The sequence below is a fragment of the Archocentrus centrarchus genome, chromosome 22 (genome assembly GCF_007364275.1).
Source record: "Archocentrus centrarchus isolate MPI-CPG fArcCen1 chromosome 22, fArcCen1, whole genome shotgun sequence".
Lineage (NCBI taxonomy): Eukaryota > Metazoa > Chordata > Actinopteri > Cichliformes > Cichlidae > Archocentrus > Archocentrus centrarchus.
The window spans coordinates 11,527,000-11,546,565 of record NC_044367.1 but is presented as its reverse complement, the minus strand read 5'-3'; the positions used below and the strand labels follow the sequence as shown (position 1 = coordinate 11,546,565).

General features: G+C 43.0%; 1 protein-coding gene across 2 annotated transcripts; it reads right to left on the bottom strand.

The window, feature by feature from the left end:
- Positions 1-2,498: 2,498 nt before the first annotated feature.
- Positions 2,499-19,028, bottom strand: prima1 (proline rich membrane anchor 1). Of its 2 annotated transcripts, XM_030719101.1 has the most exons (5): positions 18,925-19,028; positions 18,068-18,168; positions 13,684-13,825; positions 11,178-11,310; positions 2,499-4,700 (listed from the first exon to the last, which is right to left on the bottom strand). In XM_030719101.1, the coding sequence occupies exons 2-5, from the start codon at positions 18,068-18,070 to the stop codon at positions 4,601-4,603; spliced, it is 378 nt and encodes a 125-aa protein (XP_030574961.1). In that variant the 5' UTR covers positions 18,071-18,168; positions 18,925-19,028; the 3' UTR covers positions 2,499-4,600. The 2 variants fall into 2 exon arrangements, with proteins under 2 accessions (XP_030574961.1, XP_030574960.1); XM_030719100.1 differs by lacking the exons at positions 18,068-18,168; positions 18,925-19,028 and adding an exon at positions 14,694-15,389.
- Positions 19,029-19,566: the final 538 nt, after the last annotated feature.

Genomic DNA, 19,566 nt, shown 5'->3' with positions numbered 1-19,566 from the left:
GACGCTTTGACATTTCAAATGAATTGCCGACCCTTTAAAAATTCAAATATGACATTTTCTGCCCTTTGATGTCCTGACTGATGGGGAAAATGCCCAGCTTACTATAATGTGGATGGTAGAGTGATAAGATCAGCTCTGCTGGCTACTCCTCTGAGTGAGAAAAGCTCAGGTGTCTACGAGAAAACGACATGACATGCATTACCCAGCTCCTGGCTGAGATTCTTGTCAGACTGTCAGTCATGCTGCCTTTTGCCATCAGAGCTTGGATCGATCAGAGGCCAATCCGAGTTGATGCAGCAGCTTTGTAACTCGATAACATGGAGCCAGACATTGGAGGTAAACAAGACTATTTCGGTTTTACCCTCCCTCACCCTACCCCCAAAGTGGAAAGCCACCCCCCCCCAACTCCAGCCTTCCCTTCATTGGTAGCAGCAAAACAGATAGGCCCATGCATATACCAAGCAAACACAATTACCTTTGGCTTAATGTGGTTTGTTGTGATTAGGGATTATTGTGAGGTCTAACTGTATTACCACGAAGCTCTTGTCTGAGAATAACAGATGACATGACAGCAGGCCCCGAAAACTGAACAGCACATTAATCTTTGTTTTGATCTTCTCTGCTGCAAGGATTTCATTATCAAGCTTTAGCATGAATTAGATCTGATGATATAAATGTATTCCATAAGGAGAAATTAGCTTATTGGACAAAAATAAGTCACATTTGATCTGCACATAAATTCTTTAAAATATTACTTTTTAAGTCGCAGCTGGTATTGAAAGACCCATGTTGAGAGGTGTCTGCTAAATGAGTCACTAGTATAATGATATCACACAATGTGACTAATGAACACACACACACACACACACACACACACACACACACACACACACACACACACACACACACACACACACACACACACACACACACGCTCCCTGGTGACCTCAAGCTAGCTGAATCAGGCTGCAGTGCCCCTTCTCATCAACCTCTAGTCATGGCTCATCAAAGAGCCCCTCTCCTGCTGTGTCTCTATGAGTGACAGTGCGTATTGCAGGGATGCTGGCTACAGGTGTGTATGTGCATGTGTCCCTGCATGTGCATAGCTGTGTGTGTCTGTTTAATCAAGTCTCCCTTGCTCTGGGGTTGCATCTGTCAGCCAATGCCACCGTTGTGATCGTTTGAACTTGCAGCCCTTTCTGAAAGAACCTTTCTCATTAGCAGCAGCTTATGTAATCAGTGTCCCACAGGTATCCAGCACTTTCCCCACCCCTGCCTACTCGCCTGCCTGCTGCCTCCTGAAGGACCATATGGGAGTGCTGACCTGATGAGTAGGCAGCTGGAGGTGCTGAGGGTAATTAACACTGACCAAAGGCCTGGCGGGCAGAGAGTGTGTGTGAGTGGGTCCTCAAAGATTGTGAAGGTCAGCTTTAAAAAGGACTGTGCAAGCTCTCTCACACAACCATGCACCAGCACAATGTATCACCAGGTGTGTGCACTGGTGACATTTCATGATTAAAGAGCAGAGGTGTAGAAGCGCCAGATAAAACTCAGCAGTGCACTCTTAAAAAACAATGTTTAAGAAACAGATAAGAAACCCGCACTCTTCAAAACCATTTTTAAGAGTGCGGGTTTTAAAAAAATAAAATCAGTGTACCAGCACCTTTTTGCTGTAAGGAAAACCTCTGAAAACTTGTTGAGACAGTGACAATCCCTGGTACCCCGCCTAGTGCTGTCACTTTGGTTTTATTACAGTGAAATCCACAGCGCCCTGGCTGGACAATGCATGAATGTTTAAATTGCTCTGAGTGTCCATTTGCATTACCGTCAAGTGGCACATCCAAAGCAGGGAAGGCAGAGAACTCGATGGTCCCTCATTCACATTATAATTCATTGACATTCCTCTTGAGTGCTCTTGTGCAGCACAGGTTTAGCCCCCTTGTTTGTATCACATCATCATCTAATGTGCAAATGAAAACAGAAATAGGAACATGTCTGTACGACCTGGTGTAAGAATGTAGCCTCTATAAGATGTGTTACCCTCTTTTATCTTGCTTTAAAAACCTCCTTTTGTTATATCAACTCATGCGCATGCTTTAGCTGCATAAATTTTTGTTTCACACGTGCCTTTTGGTGACACCGTTATTGATCGAGTCCAGAGCTTACACAATATGTGACGTAAAGTTTTCTAGTTTGTGCCATTAAGCCCCGCGGAGAGGAGTACGCTTGGTAATCGCAGTTCATTAAAGATGCACTGTGTGAGACAGACTGAGAACATGTCCTCCACTGTGGGGGGCCCAGGAGACACGGCCAGCACGGCTCTGCCCAAGACGTGAACGGCTCAGCACAGCATAGAGCAGACAAGATGGGCACAGGCTAAATATAACAGTTTCACTTTTATCACCTTCACCACATACGGGCCAGCTCGTCTGCCTACATATAACAGTGGTTTTATAACTGCACACGCATTTCTTTAAACACAATATTCTGTAGCTCAGTTGTTATATACAGTTTTATTCACAACTGAAAAACTCAGCAATGAACCAACTTATGCACATTTCTTTATCTGTTTGGTATAATGCATAAATTGTGTATGCTCTACTGATTGCCATATATACATTAATGGCTTGCTCCATCAACATGACAACACTGACATAATTCTAAATGGGAGCACATTGTTTAAACTTTACTATGTATAAACATATGTTCTGTTACACTGTACATGAATTAACAGTCCAGAAGGCAGATATTTAAATATCAATATTTACATTCATGCATCCATCATTTCTCTCATATAGGTACATGGTGGGGTTTACTGTTAGCTAATATCTGTGCATGTTTAAATGCAAGCATGTGTTTTTTACCCCCTATTTTCCACAGTTTAGCCAATATCTATACTTAACTGACAGCCACAGAGTACAGCCCACTCTCATTGAGTACACTCATCTGCATGCACACTCACAGACAAACAGACAGACTCACACTCATACACACACACGCACGCACGTGCATGCACGCACAGACACACGCAGATTTAATGTATTTAAAAAAAAAAAAAAAAAAAAAAAGCAGAGCAGCATTGAGTGATGCTCCAGTTCAGCTCAGTTGTGTTTTTCCAGCGGGGATGAGGAGGATGTGTGTGACAGCACTGACTCACACACATCCTTGATGAGGCCATCCTCTGTGCAACCTGATCTCTGGCTATTGGCTAAGTCTCCTGTCTTTCACCAGTCACAAGGTCAGCTCTGGGCTCATGTCCCCTGTTTCTATAGTGATGGGCTAAGCCCTTCTTGACAGATAGAAAAATGAAGATTGTCACATCCAGACAAAACATGGATGAAGGCATCCAGCTGACCCCAGGACACTGGACAACGAGGTTTAACCGGATGACGTGGATAGCAGGTTTAACTTGTAGAGGTGCTTGCACTGAGTGACTAAAACGAAAGTCGGGACCGGCATATGATGCAGCACAGAAATACTGTTTGGTAAACACACATTCACATTGGACATCATAGAGGCCCCTGACTTTTTAGCTGAAGTCTCAGGGAAACAGAGAAAAGAATATCAAACACCCAGAGAGACAAAACAACTGATACCAAAACTCTTTGCAGAGCAAGCGTGTTTTCTGCATCAGTGTCTCGACAGCCGGCTTAAAGCATGGGTGCATCACAAATGAATTATAGGATTTATAAATTATTCAATTAGAAAACAGAGCTATCAAGAAATAAGATGAATTCATCAAGATGTTCAAGATTTGTAAAGATGTGAGTAACTTACAAGACAGTTTTTTTTCCTTTTAAGTAGAAAAATAAATTCAAAGATAAACAAGTAAATAAATAGAGCAAATAAATACATGAGTGACTGAAATATATATTACATTGAGCCTTCTGCAGCTTTTTTTTGGCATGGCAGAATAACCAGAACGTCCCATGTTGATGTTTCTGCTCCTCTTTTGTTTATATGGATTTCTTTAAATTGCATAGTCAGAGGAATCCACATCTCAGAGCCAGGGCAACATCATGCTTTTCACAAAGCATCTGTCTTAAAAATGGAGAAAAAAAAATAGATGGACAGTGTGAGGGTTGGAATATAAAAAAAATTGTTGCATTCTCTGTAAAAACTGCATGCATGTTATTTGTCGTGTGTGATGGGCTGTCTTGTCTGGCTGCCCGTGGGACTGCAGGGCTGCTGTATTGTCTGTTGCTCCACTGCAGATGTCAACAGTGCGTGAGGTCTGGATCTGCGGCAGACTGGCAGACAGTCCCTCTCCAGCCAGCAGCCAACCAGCCTGTCAGCAACACTTGCTGTTACTAAGAGCATAATGTTCAGCCTGCTGTGCCACTTTCGACACCGTGGGGGGTTGTGGATCTTTCTCGCCATTCTTTCTGTCTTGATTTTTTTTTTCCTTCCATCTTTTTTAGCTTTTCTTGAGCTGAATGGTGTCTTCAGTCCAGGCAACATGCCAGGCAAAGAGGGAAGTTTTACCAGTTTGCAAAACCTGGGGTAAAACCCACTTGCATTTGAGGTGAGAGGGAACTGTTGTAGTCAGGATAAGGTGAGAGATAACGGTGATGTCACTTCCTATGCGTACCAGGACGGTCTATACCACAGTGTTGTTTGTACCCATGGCCTTCTTGTTACGGATGCTCATGGCATACTCCCCACGACTTGTCCCGTTCTCTTCTTTGCGGAGTGGTTTCCTGTGAATAAACATTTTTACAAAGTGAGGACGAATTCGTAGGAAAAAAAAAAAAAAAGATTTGACACTACATTCATCCACAGCTAAAGGCCATGTCAATAAACAGAGTTTCTGGGCTGTTGACCTACAGACTGATTTGATTTCTCAAGCTGCTCTGGGTGGATATGCTGCTCTCAGCAATCCCTTCTAATAAGCTCAGTGTTTAAAGGTCAATTTTGCAAGGAGACAGAAGGAAAAGATACATTGCAGCACATGGGATAAGGCAATTACCTACTCTGACTGGGAGATGCAATCTTCCCTTCTAAGTAATGAGTATGTGTAGCTGTCAAAACAACTTGGGAATTACATCGATACATAACCTCCTGGGAAATTCCTTCTCAAAACTGGTTGCGCTCTAATACTCGATCCTTTCTGCAACTAAAGCAGCAACACATGATCCCCTTGCTGCTACTGGCCTGTGAAGAGCAGTATCATTCAATGTAGCTCTTTTCATGCACTCCTTGATGCCTTTGTGGTTATTATATTTGTCCAGTGTACTGTGGCTTCTGCACCGACCCCCTCAGCTGCTTTCCCCAGCTTGGGCTTATGTAACTTAGAGACAGATCTGAATACAGTGAGTACAGTCATTGTCCCACTCAACACTGTACAGCGCCTTCACTAGCATTGAGGACCCTTGAGCTACATCTAAGCTCAATATCTCCTCTCCTCTCCTCTCCTCTCCTCTCCTCTCCTCTCCTCTCCTCTGAAAGCCCAGCCTGGCCCGGCACAACTTTAACAAACAGTCAGTCCAGTCCAGCACAAATCTTTTTCCTTTCTCGGGCATCGTGCCGGGAAGGAATTGTGCAGACAGGGAGCCCTTACAGGGTGAAATGAGCTCATACATGACATAATGCAATCCAATACAAAAGCTTTGCAAGAAGAAAGCACTCTGTGTGACTTGTGATTACAAGCTTCTTGTTGAGAATTGAAGAGGCTACTTTTAAAAGGACTATGGAACATTTTAAAAACATGAAAGTCAAATTCATAAATAATGAAATGCACCACTTCTTAAGCCTGATGGTGTTGTGTATTGGAAATTGCTTAGCTGTAGTTTTAATGGTGTCATCATTTCCATGGACTTAAAACACTAGCAGTAATGAATCCAAACCTGTGACAACATCTCATTAAAAAATTAACATTATGAGCTTCACAAGTGAAGCATTACTTGGAGGACTAATACACCTGATAGCGTTTCTTTCCCTCCGTCCACAGAATTTTGCTGAATCATTATCACACGAAGTCTTTCAATATGGCTATTTTCCTAGAATAGCAGGAATATTTATTACATGAATATTTCTTGGTGAGGTGTCACTATGATAAATGATCAGCCAGGGCTTTTTTGTGGCACTAAATATTTGTAATTCTTGTGCTGTCGCCCCAGTTTGTCAGCTGTCTCTTTGGGTTGCTCCCACGCACTTTTGCCAATCAGATTTTTTGCCACACCTGTTAAACAGCCGTCTTTCTGCTGTCAGATTTTAAAAATGTTCCTGTCTGGCTGTTTTTCAGCTGTCACTTCAGCGCTGAGCTTAACCCCGACCCATCCACCTCCTGCACTCACCAGCGTTCCCCCAAAATGATGCTCAGCTTGACTCCATCTAGTTTTTACACTCGCAATAACTTTGATCTGCCACCAGGATCTTTAAAGTTTTTAAAGGGTTTCCACTCACGGAAACAAAATTTACAATAGGGCGTAAATAAGAAACCCCTTGAATATTCCCTATATTTTAGCTATTCTAGCAAAATGGCTTTAGGCAAGGCAATTTCAGGCAATCTGTAAGCCCACCACTTTGGTCCAGGCTGCAACATCCCCACTGATTGCCATGAAACTTTGTAAAGCTATTCACTGATCCCAAAGGATGAAGGCTACTTTGCTTAATCCCTGTTTTATACTGTGTTTCTTCCACTAGTTTGCAATTTGTGAGTTTATGGCAAAATGTCTCAACAAGTATTGGATAGAAAAACTAGGTCCGTTCATGTCAATACAAAAAGAGGAGGTCCACACACCAAAGAGCTCCTTGGAAAATTTTAATCCATCAACGTTAAACCGGTGACGTTTCGGGCCGGAGTGCCCTTCTTCAGTCTTCCGTTCATGTAAATCTCAGCAATCCCTTAACTTTTAATACAGCACCATAATCAAGTCAGTAGCTAACACATTAACTTCAGTTGATGAATTTGAGTACTTGCATGTTAATATTTTTTGCGGGGAGGGGGAGGAGCTCTCCAAAAAACTTTTAAACAAAACATAACACTATGACTAAGACTTCCTGTGGGATTCCTGTGTCACCTGGGAGGGGTCATGCGGCTAAGCACAACAGGGACACATGCTGGCCATGTAGAGCAGATGCTGCTTGCTGTGTCCCTGTGAGACCAGGGGAAAGCCTGAGAAAAGAAACTGTCCAGCCCCGGGGTGGAAACACAGGCTGTTGTGGTAGGTGGTGGTCCCCACTGCTGCAGCGAGGGGATTTGGGATATACCAAAATTTTCTCTCAGGGATTTAACTTTATGCAGTGTAGCTGAAGTTCACCAGCTGAAGTTAATGATTCTAACTTTGAATATTTTTTACAAGTCGATATCAATCTATAAATCATTACTGTCCCCAAGGGGAGAATGTACAAAAACAGCAATGATTACTCACACAAAACAATATGCCAGACACAATTATAACAGTCCCAGGGGAGGACAGACAAGGAATCTCCCAAACTCCAGCCAGCCTAGACTCAATGACGCCATAAGCCTGAAACATTTCTGTCCAGTTAAGAAAAATTATGATAAGAGTTAAACAAAACAAAATAAGATTTATTCCCTTTAGTTTTTGCACCAACGACTAGACAGATCCAACTACATGAACAAAGGGTGATGTGGAGGTTTCCATAAGGCACCATACAGCAAAAAGACAAGCCAGATTTGATGAAGGTGCCATAAACCTGCGTCCACATTTATCCACAGACATTACCAAAGACTGATGACTTTATAACATACTGTTTATTATAAATCTATGGCTGTGGCTCAGGCAGTAGAGTGGGTTGTACACTAATTGCAAGGTTTCTGCAAAACACTGAGCCCAAATTTATGGTGAATTTTTAGAGCTCTTCCCGGAAGTCCTGTTCTTACCAGTTTAATATGTATTTCTTTTTTCAACTTAGGCCTCAAACTTGTGCAAAGAGCCAAGATTAACCTCTGTGCTAAAGTGACCCATGCTTCATATTAAATATTAACAACAGTAATGAGAGCTGGGTCTTCAGCAGTGTCCTAGCCCAAAGGAGGGGCATGAGGTGAGGAGCATGCTCATGTTTTAAGATTTCACTATGAATTCATCCCATCAGGGTCAGACTCTTGAGGCAGAGACTGTACTGTCATGTCCTGAGATGTTATGGGGAGAATTTGAGGCTGCAAATGAGCACCCTGTACTCACAGCATATTGAAAAGGCAGGAGCTTTTAGCCACATCAACACAATGTTCGCTCACCACCTGCCATACTTCGTCCTTTGCCCCAAAATGCAATTGAAGTTGAAAGGCTACACACAGTGGAGGAGATCCAGAACGCATTGCAGATGCATATGTGCAAGTGGTCAGAACAGGAGGGATCTAAAATTAGCGCGAGTGCTGGAAGTAGTCCAGAGCAGACGCCTCTAAAGGGGACTGCAGCTAAATTTAAATCAGTTTAGTTTTTTTGCTTCTTATGGGCGGAGTCGTAGATCTTTTCGATTGCACTTCATTATGCCCATTATGCCCTGTCCTTCTGGCCTAGTTAAAAAGTCTCCATACAGCCAATTAAATTTAATTTTTTTTTGTCCTGCTGAAGTTGCAACTGAATAGTGTTAAAAACTGATGAAAAAGCAATATACAGAAGTCTGGCATGTCTTGATGCTACACATAAGATTTAGCAAAGGAAGAGAACCAGCCATGAACTCTGTGCTGAACCTGTACGCTGTGTTCTGGGTGATGCAGTGCTTCTGTTTTAACTGTTTTGTCTAGGTTCTGTTATCTTGCAAACTGCTGCTGTTTGACGCCGGTGAGCTGAGAACTGATGGAAACTGCTTCAGCCCTGTTTATTTTCCTCAGGATGTAATCTCCGCACTGACTGACCATGTCACTTTGGGCCACCACACAGGGCAGAGCACTGGGGCCTCAAGCCGACCTCTGCCCAGGCCTTCAATAATAGATGCCATGCTGTTGACACATGGCAGGTGGCAACACAACACTTCACAGGTTAAATGAATATTTCATATCAAAGCTGTGCAATCACAGCGCACATTCCTGTTTGAAGTTTGGGGAATGCATCATGGTGAAATTAGGACATGTGTCAGGCTGTTTACAATTACTCCAGCCATCTGGAAATTAGAGTAACATGGTAAAGTTCAAAGCAAATGTATTACAAAACAGACTGTAAAAATCTGTGACCAGTTTTGACGGTGCCGGTTTAGCAATTTCAAAAATAAAACAAAGGCGATTAATGATGTATGAGCAAATATTGTAGCATTTTCTTTTTGGTTTGAGTATTTTGGATATTCTGTGTTACCCTTGAAAAGGACCAGCTGGGATGCATTATCCGTCTTTGAACAAGCCTCCCTGAGCGGTAAGTGATTGGGAAAAGCATCTAGCTTCATTAGTCGGTTGGTCTGAGTTTTATTTGTTTTGGCGCCTTGGATGGCTGACAGCCTGGACTGCAGTATCATGTCTTTTGCTTTGGATGGTACAGCAACACTGAAAAGCAGCGTGTGTCTGAATCCTCTTCTCTGTGCTTGCACACCAGCCTCTCTGGTGCTGTGGACTCTGAATAGGATTGTATGGAAGTGTTTTTTTTTTTTAATTCTTTTCAGTCCCCCTTGCTTCTGACAGATGACTGGCAAGCAAAGATTACAAAAAATAACAAAAGGCCAGGAGGGCTGGGACCTGCAGTGCTAGCTCTTCTACTGTCTGTAGTGCTCAGGCCTTGGCCCTCGGCCAGCTGATTTTCATTGGGAAAACCCGGAGCACTGAGAAGCTGGAAGAACTATATATAACTGGCTGTGTTTTTCTCACTGACAAACCGTTTTTCACACTGTTATTGACTGAGATGCTGAATTACTGCTTTTGCTCACTTTGGTAGACAACACTTTATCTGTCCTTTTGGCTGTGTTGTTTCCTCTCCTTTCCCCTCTGGAACGATGGATGATTAGAGAATCCAAGACAAATGCTGAAGGAGTCACATCTTTCCCTGGACTGCTTGCCTGCTGACTGGTGACTAATGAATGTCTAATGAGGCTAGTCTGGACCTGTGTATATTCCCTTCACATTCTTAGTGGAGGGCAGCTTGGCGTGGCACAAAGTCTGCAGTCTAGAGCCCACAGAGCTTCAGGACACGACCTGCTTGCATGTATAAAAGATGTGGCCTGCGACTGAATGACTGCGCAAATTAATTCATAAATAATGACTTGGGTTTGGGGCTAGAGCCCATATTGCAACAACACTTTCCTACCACTGCTGCATTAAAAAAGGTGCCCCTTGGCTACACAGGGGGCTGGAGAATTGCCATAATGAATTCTCGAGCCAACCGCCCATTACTTCCACTGCCTGACTTTGCCTATTTGTTGTTTAAAGAAAGGAGAAATAGAGTTCTGCTGAAGAAAGCCATATCTGGCATGCAGGCTTAGCATAGTTCCAAAAATATAAGAAGGTAGGATACTAGATCTTTTTAAATATGTATACATAAAACATAGAAGTAGCTCCTTGATTTAGTGCCTAATTCTACACACATGGCTGTTCTCACATGGTTATAGTCATAAAGTTAAAGACTGTGAAAATATGCCAACATGATGAATGAATGTATGTATGTAAAGATGTCGCGTGTCCTCTGCAAACTTGGCACAATTCAGATGCGAGTGCGCATTTTTTAAATATCTGTGAACATTAAGTGGATGTCGGAGCGCACGTGTGACACTGTGCTGCCTGAATGGCACCAAGAGAATTGGGTCTGGTTGTGCCGCAGGCTAAAACCTCACACAGCCTTTTTTCTAATAAACCAAATGGGGAATCTGCTGCAACAGCAGTGCGGTGGGATTCCTTTGCTTGGCTCTTGCTTTCACATTTACGAATCCAGCTGCCATTCTAGGGAAGCTTTAGACTTTTATGTAAATTAAAATCAATAGAGCATTGTTATGCCATCATGCACTTCAGCAAATGAATTCAGCATATAGGACTCAGTGCAGTGGACATTTACAACCCACCTAACCTCTGACCTCATTATGATCCAGATGCGCGATGACAATGTGATAGCATAACTCTAACACAAAGGCAGGAGCCCTAGTAGAGTCTCCCACGTGTCTATTTACCCGCCTGTGGCCATCTGTGACTGATTTCTATTTCTATTAGTCTTTGCTTTAAAATATTTTGGAGATATGCCAGATTCCATTTGAAATGTTAAAATAACAAAATTAAATAAGTTAGGGTGACATCTTACCTCTTGATAGCTTTGTAGCAGATGATGATGGCTGAGAGGAGGAAGATAACTGAGGCACAGCCCACCGTTGCAAGAACTATAACGTCCATCTCCCTCCACCATGGCCTCCACAAGGGCACCATGGGCTCTGCCACTTAGAGACAGAGAGAAGAGGGCAGCAGGAAGAGAGAGGTGTAGACACAGAAAAAGAAAACAATAAACAGAATGAATTCAACCACATCAATAAAAAAAGGAAATGCATTAGAAAAAATGCATGCATTATGATTACACTGAAGGCACAATGCTGACTTCTGTCTTGTATTTTGATCCTTAGTAAGTGGCTTAACTCTTAAACAACACAGCAGTGAAACAGAATGGATATGATTTTTCTCCCCTGCTCTCTGAGCTGGGATGCAGTTCTGTCCTCACCCGTTCTTTAGGTCTTAGGTGCAACGTTCAAAGATATCCAACCCGACACCATGAATCATTTAAGGTCCTGTCAGCCTTCCCTACACCAGCACTCTTGTCCACACCAATTACTGTTGCAGGAACCTCCTGCTCTTTCCACATTAGATTTCTGGAGTAAGATCACTCACCAGGAATGTTGTATAACATTGTGTGCATCAGCAACTTCGTATCTGTTTTGCAGAATTTCTCTCGTCTTGTTTTGCAGAATCTTTTTGCTCTCCCACCGTCTTTAAATCAGGTTTGTCATGTGCATATGTACCTATCATTCCAGGAGAAAATACCCTGTTCTGTACATAACTCCTACTGCATGAAGAGGTATTTTGTTATGAATGAGAGGAAGGGCTTACACCATAGCAACAAATGCTCCTGAGTAATGCTGTAGACTATTTTCCAGCACAGCACATTTCTACAGTGCAAATAACAAGGTATGGCTCTCCCTGTTACAGCACACCACATCATAAGTCACTATGAATTTAAAAGCCCCTCTCAGCCAAACTCCAATTTTAATCCTTCGTTTTGTCAACGGCTGTAGGATTTAATTCAGGCAGTGGTAAGGATCTACTTTATTGTGATAGAGCACACGCCTATCAAGGGACCTCAGATACCATTTTTAGCACACAGACACTTATTTAACTGTGCCAATTTTCCTCAGTTTTATTAGACTTTTATCTGATAGATGTGGTCCCAGTCATTGTCCCAGTTTTCATGTTAGCTATGCATATTCATTGATTTTTAAAGGCGATAGTTTAAAGCATATTTTCAGCTCAAAGTGCTCTGCAAATTGGGCTGCTGAAGGAATATTGAGATAATTATGCATGAAAAATGTGAAGAAAAAAAAAACTCCCTTTAAATTAAATATTAATGGTGTCTCCACCCTCTGCAAACATTTCTGTGTAAAGTTAAAAAGGAATGAAAACTGATCAGCTTATCTTTTTTTTTTTAACATGACATATTGCTGTTTTTTGTGGCAGCAGCACTCAGAGGTCCACGCCCGCATTGGCTGTAGCTGGACAGTAAAAGGCCCACCTTCACTTACAGTCAGATGGTCCTGACAGAATTCATGCAGTGACCTTGACGACAATCACGGAAGAGTCTATAACTCTCGATTTGTAGGAAACTCACATGGTGAGTCGGGGAAAAGGAGGTCCATTTGAATTGACCAGACAGGAAAAAACACATTGAAACTGATTGATTAAAATCCTTCCACTGCTCCATGATTAAGTATTCCTCCCTCCTCATAGCATGAAGGGCTCAGGGTGAGTGATTCTAAAGAATCACAGTAATAGCTCAGAATGGCTGCATCATCAGCAACACCTGTCCCATATTTCAGCACGGTTCATTAAGGTGCCTGAGATGAAATACAAATCAGATCAACTTTCAGCAAGCAGGCCCGTTAAATATGTTTGCCTTTCAGTCAATAGATTTAGCACCTCAGAGTGAGATGAAAGAGGAAGGGGAAGGGGAGCACTGCCACAACAAGCACTGGATCAACACAGATATGCGAGCTTGTTGTATGCGAGCACTAACACACACGCACACTTATTGCCGCCAGCTCAACTTCAAAACGAAGCTGGAACTACTGGGCTGGCTCATTAGCCCTTTATCTCTAACAAATTAAAGCTAATTTAATTAACTCATCTGTATTTTAATCAGGGGTTCTCCGGGGGAAACCCTACCACTGAACCGCTGAGCTTGGCAGCCCAGCAGGCATGGATTTCACAGACAGCCGGGTACTCCCCAGGGTCAGACCCAGTATATATTAGTCCTGTGTTTAGCTGTCAACATCCTGCTAGTTCTAACACACGCACAGATGCAAGAGTGCAAAATTACACCCATGCACGAGCACTCACGCACTCATCTCAAGAGGTTGATGATGCATTTTTCCTGTGTACATAAATGGAAACACTTCATGTCAAAACAGTTTCTTCAGACTAGCCACTTGCTTGACACCTGCGTCTGGCTAGGAATAAGATCCAACTGTGGGCCGAGAGCAGACAGAGTGAGACAGACTTGGAGGGAGACAGCTGTGAAAGCTTGGAGGGTGAGTTGGAAGACTTACCTGTGGTGCCCAGTAGCCGTGGGGGAGGTGGTGGAGGTGGTGGTGGTGGAAGGGGGGGGTATCTTCTACAGTGGCATGCCAGCTGGCACTGTTCACTAACTTTCTCCGCCACAGTCCGTGAGCATGACCTCTGGAGCTCTCCCTTATGGTGAGAGAAAAAAGAGACAGAGAGAGATAGAGAGAGAGAGAGATTGAAAGGACTGAGGCTGTGTCCCTTAGTGCATTACTCAGAAGTACCATCAGCACAACACTGTACAGCACAAATGGAGATGCCAGAATACTCAGCAGCCTCTTAGTTTGTAGCACTGTGGATATCCTCTCAGCATTCTTTTCATATCACAGCTTCAGTGTTGTTGTCATTGGGGATGCTGTGTATGTAGTACATGTAAAATAGTATCACGTCGATGGCTGCAGCCCGCTCCCTGTAAGAAACCACCCACCAACAGAGTGGGCAGCAGGCTGCCCCGAGGAGTGCGCGTGGGTGGACTTGGAAACTCAAGCAGATCACATTACACATGAACCCTGGCAACACTGCGTGCGCGTGAACAACTGCTCACCACTATCTGTAGGCAGCAGCACGGGGCAGAGGTTAGAATACTCATCACTAACATATGCCTGCTGCAGGGATCCTGGTGGGATAACTGAATGTTGTTATCATATAAACACAGTTGACTACTCCATGTTCCCACAACATAAGAGCTGAGTGCCTCTGTGTGTACCTGTGCATAGCTGCTCAGATATCCTACAGCAAACTCACTACACATCCCTGCTTCTCAGCATTTCCTCAACACAGGTGTGTTCTGGAGTGGTGATCCCACTATCTAAGTGTAAACACATAGGCAAGGTATAATACGACAGTGGATCCTAATGAGCACATAAGTTACTTGGAAATGATTATTAGCTCCACAGCTCTTATCCATAGTCCATCAGTAAATGAAACTCAAGTTACATTTGTGTAACCTCTTCTCATGCGTAAATTGTCAAGTGGCGCGCCTGAACGTGATCCTTACCTGGCACGAGAGTAACAACAGTGAGAGAAGGCAATGACCGAAGAAAAAAGGCCAAAAACTTAAAGTAAATGGCATTAGATCTTGGACCAGCATTCCTCTTGCGCTGTTCTCGAAGATACTAGGCAGCGTTTCCAACAAATGAATGCAGTATACATAGGCTTGAACTGTTTGGGAAATAACCATCCACCCTATCCACTTCAGTGGCGATATCTGTGACAGGCGTCTCCAGAAATAGTTTATGCCACAATCATTTTCCTCTTGAAATCCCGTTGTCGATAGCATAGGACAGGCGAGCCGGTGGAATGAGTGGCAAATCTCGATAATTCACATCTCGAAAGTAGTTTTTTTCTTTCTGGCACTCAGATAGCGACCTGAATCACGCCGCTACTCCGCGCAATGTGAGGGCGGTAGATGCCCGTACCTTACATCCCTCCTCGGCTGCAAGCATGAGTGCAAATGGACCACTCAAGCCATCGAAGTTGAAGGAAAAAACGAACAGAGAGAGATCCTCAGGAATATCGTGTGGTAGGATTCCTCGCAATAGCATCACACATCCCCTCAACTTATCTAAGCTGAACACTGTATGGGCGAGTCCGGAGGGCAGAGCCGAGGGTTAAAGTGATGCATCCTCCTCTGTGCCAAAATACAGCGGGCTGTTTTATACGGGAGCATCACCACCGCGCACTTGATGCGGCGCTCACATCAGCTCATCCTGACAACGTGTGCTCAAACAAATTCACCCTCCGCTTCTTAAAAAGTCCCCCCCCCCCCCCCCAAAAAAAAAAAAACACAGAGGGAAGGGCATATGGTTATGAAGGCGTCGGTAATGTCAGCTGGGCTTTGTTTGTTTTGCCTTGTTTACTTGTTTATGTCTGTGTTTAATTTTTTTTCTTTCAAACAATGGTCCAGGCAGAAAGTATAGCCCACAATGCGTGGAGGCGAGTCTGTAAAGATGACGCGTACTAGAGCAAATTAAAGTCAAGTGGAAAGAGAGTGCAAGACGCCTACCGACTGAAAACACTGCCATGCCCGTGTTTGATGTGCCGTGTGCCTGCGAGAACACTCTTTGGTCCAATGTCCCAAAGTAGGCTGAGATAAACAATACTGATGTAACCTGGCATTTTACTGCTAATGCTCATAAAGTGGAATTGGCTTTTTTTTTTTTTTCTTCAAACCTTAGTTTCTTGTTATTATCATAACACCTTGGCCCCATACTGATATAGTTTATAAGAGGTGATGCTGCAGGGCAGAGTGCAAAGAATCATGCAGTGGGCAGTTTTTAAGAGCTGAGTTGCATAATATTGTTGGTGGTCTTCACTGGGCACAGTTATGAAATTACCACAGAACCCTCAGTCAGTACCAGAAAGCCAACGTGACATTCACTTGTTACTCCAACAGCTGATTGACAGCATAGGAATAAAATCCAAGTGTTCATCTTGGTGTCACTGGGGAGACAGAGCTGATAAATTTTTTAAACTCTATTAAATGATTTATTGATCAGCTAGTTCTCATGTGCTGATGGGTTACTTACTTGATCAGAGTCTCAGAGCTGAAAGATGATGTAATGATTGTGACCTGTTCAAACCGCTCCCTCCTCAGGATTTGCTGCTTTTCAACAGGGGAATTTCTCACATTTTAAAGTCCAAATGATCAACTCATTAGGTGATAAACCAGTCGATAGTATTTGAATAATTTCCACACATCCCCCTGCAATCTCAAGAGATCTTTGTAACTGAGCACCAGCATCACCTCTGAAGCTCACTGCTGTCTTGTTACGAAAATGTGAACATGTTTGGACCTGACATGTTGATTTTACAGGACAGTTTCTTTGCTCATGCAGTGCGCAAACCTGCCTCCCAGCCTGTTCATAGCTAATTCATGTTTCATAAATCTACAATCTACTGTGGCACCCATGTGACTTGTCTTTTGTTTGAGAGAACTGCCTGCAGTTTAACTAACAGAAGTGACAGCCAATTGTGTCAAAGCCTGCTTATTCCAAATAACATCTAAGCTGAGCATTCAGACAACTTTGGATTAAGATCAGTGGATTCAGCATCTAGCCTTAAAGCCTTTTGTTGCAGCTGAGCATTTATCACATGTCGTGCCTATGAAAAAGCTCTTCATAGGCAATAAAGAACTGAGCTCATACAAAGAGCCATGAATGACTTTTAGAGTGGAAAATCCATAGCTGCTGTTAAGCTGCATTTGCACATACAGTACAATGCGGAGATTTTTCAGAGCTTTTGAAGGATAGAACGAGCCTGCATTTGGCATATGGTCTGCCCAGCAGTTCAGTTCATCCAATCTCTCCTACAGTCTGTCCCAATATTGATTATCTGACAAGAGGAACGCACTACATCCTTCTGTTTCCTTCCTGCTACCTCACCTCATTCCTACAACCAGCAATTTGCCACAACATACATCACAGGCCTTTAAAACTCAGATAAGAAAACCTCTTTATGTAATTACTGTGGTCTTTCAGCATTATCATCCTGCCAAGATACTTAATCTGCCTCTCTGTATAAAGCAAACAGCACCCCAACATTCTGTTTTATCAGAACAAACATTTTTTTTTTAACGAGGCCTCTGTTATTAAAGGAAAATTAACATTTAGATCAAATTACCTTGAATGTTTTGATTTTTATTATTCGCAGTTTTCCTTTATTTGTATGTAGGTATAGTGTTGGATGTGTACTGTATGGATGCTGAGCTGGACCATAGTGAAGGTAGATTGCCATCTAGTGGAAAAGCCTGGCAACACATGACTTTAAGGTGCTTTATATACAGAGGACATATTGTATATTAACAGATTATTGTTGGAGCTGGTGGATACATTAAGCATGGGTTTGTTATTTAAGTTTGCCTACACAGCAATAAACAAACAAACAAAAAAAGCTCAGCCACTGGAAGGGTGTTTAAGATGAAGCTATTATATTCTGGGGAATATCAGGTGTATTGTATGTCTTAAGCTGTAGTGATTTATTTGCATTTATTGTACAGTGCTTTTCAATTTAATCACTCCTTTATTTTACATCTGTACATGGCTTTCCCTAATTTTTTAGTTATGCCAAAATAAATGCATCTGATTTGTAGATGCACACATGCACATGAATGCCCTCATTTACTGGTACTTTTACATTTACTTGTGATTCCTATTCCCTAATAAAGAAAAGTATAGTCTCTATGAATCTGCAAACCCTGCTGTGCTATATAGGTACAGTTTTATTTCAGCTTTCTTCTATTTTTATTTTCTTGAATGTTATTTCCTTTGTGCTGCTGTTACATTTATTTTCTCCCCTGCAGATCAAAACAGTGTTATCTTATTGTGGTTATTTTTGGGCAAGCGTAAGAGGTAAGAGAAATAGTGTACTTACCATAAGTCCCACTAATGGATGTATGATGGGCAGCTTCTACGAAGGAGGTATGAAGATTACAGATGTATTAGAGCTCTACTGGGCTTCTTCTTATTGGGTTTCTGCAAAAATCGCAAAGAGGATGATGGTTCTGTAGTTTGTTAGGACAGAGGCGCATAATGCCTCTTGGCTGCAGTCTTTTCTGGGTGCAGTTTGCATGCACAGCAAATACATACAAATTAGGTGTATATCTCTGGTGCACTTGCAGCAGTTAAAATGACCTCCTTGTTCCTGTTTTTCTGTGATGGACAGTAAGCACACTGATATGAGCCCTTTATACAATTGAATAAGTAAACAAAAATGTGTTTACTTATCCAATTGTTTGTTCTTCAGAAGTTCTGTAAATCAGCACCCCCCCTCCAAAAAAAAAAAAAAAAAAAAAATTCAGCCACCACCCAGTATGCCACTATGCTTCCTCTTTCTTTTTCTCATTCTCCCTCACTTCAAAAGCACAGGAGTGGGGTGACAGGCCAGGGGAGGGGGAGCCGCATTGTTAATTGGCCTTTTCAGCTGAACAGAGAGGTGAAGGGAAGAAGAAGAGATGAGGACAATAGAGTCCCACTGCCTCTTCAGAACAAGAGGGATGCACCGTTAAAAAGATAGACCAGCCAGTGCACATATAGACCTGCAGGGCTCTCCTCACACAACCCCAAACGAAATGAATGAGGCAATCAATCATGTGGCCCCTCAGTTAGCTCCGAGTAAACGGTCTGTAGCCTTGATATAGACTGCGGATAGTTTTAAACATTTTCTCTCCTGGCATAGGAATGCGTCAGGATTTCAGGCATGAGGTGTTACCAGACAAACAGTTTCCTCACATTTCATTCCGCTGCTGCCGCGGTTCGGTGGAACGATAGGTACTCTTTTTCCACTTCAATAAGGGGATGAAGCTCAATTAGCATTTCACAAGTCCCATTTTCCTCCTCTATTGCAACCTTCCCCGCCGAGCCCATGCTTTCTCTGGGGATTGTCCTGTTTTGGGCCCTTGTTGCCGTTGGCAGGGTGACAGTATTCGAGTGTGCAAACTTGTGCTATTGTCCACGGGCCAGAGGGAGCCATGGAGACCCCATAATATGACACAGGAAAATGTTTGCTGATGGCAATTCTATGGGCTTTGTCCGACTCTTTCTCCTTCATGACGACTCGATTTAAGTCTCTAAATGTTTGACTACAAATGCAGGAGTGCTATCCAGCTCCTTTCCCTTTGTCCCGCGAGGTTTGAATGAGTAATTCAGCCTTTGTGTCGCTCGATTGAGGGGGCAAACAGAAAGACAAGATTCTTGAGCCTTCAAGACCCTTTCCATGGTTATGCACTCCTCAGATGCCCACCCCCCCGCGCCACCTCACCAAATCCTACAGCTGACATCACTCTTGGGGAGGGAATGACCGGGACATGTGTTAAAAACTCAACTTTAACCGCTCTGATATGACGTTATAATGCATCCGTGCTTGGCGAGAAT

Coding starts and splice junctions, on each gene's coding strand:
- prima1 (XM_030719100.1), bottom strand. CDS start 14,975: ATGCTATCGACAACGGGATTTCAAGAGGAAAATGATTGTGGCATAAAC. Junction 11,311..13,683: donor ACGGCTACTGGGCACCACAG/GTAAGTCTTCCA, acceptor TCTGTCTCTAAG/TGGCAGAGCCCATGGTGCCC. Junction 4,701..11,177: donor TGCTACAAAGCTATCAAGAG/GTAAGATGTCAC, acceptor GTTTATTCACAG/GAAACCACTCCGCAAAGAAG.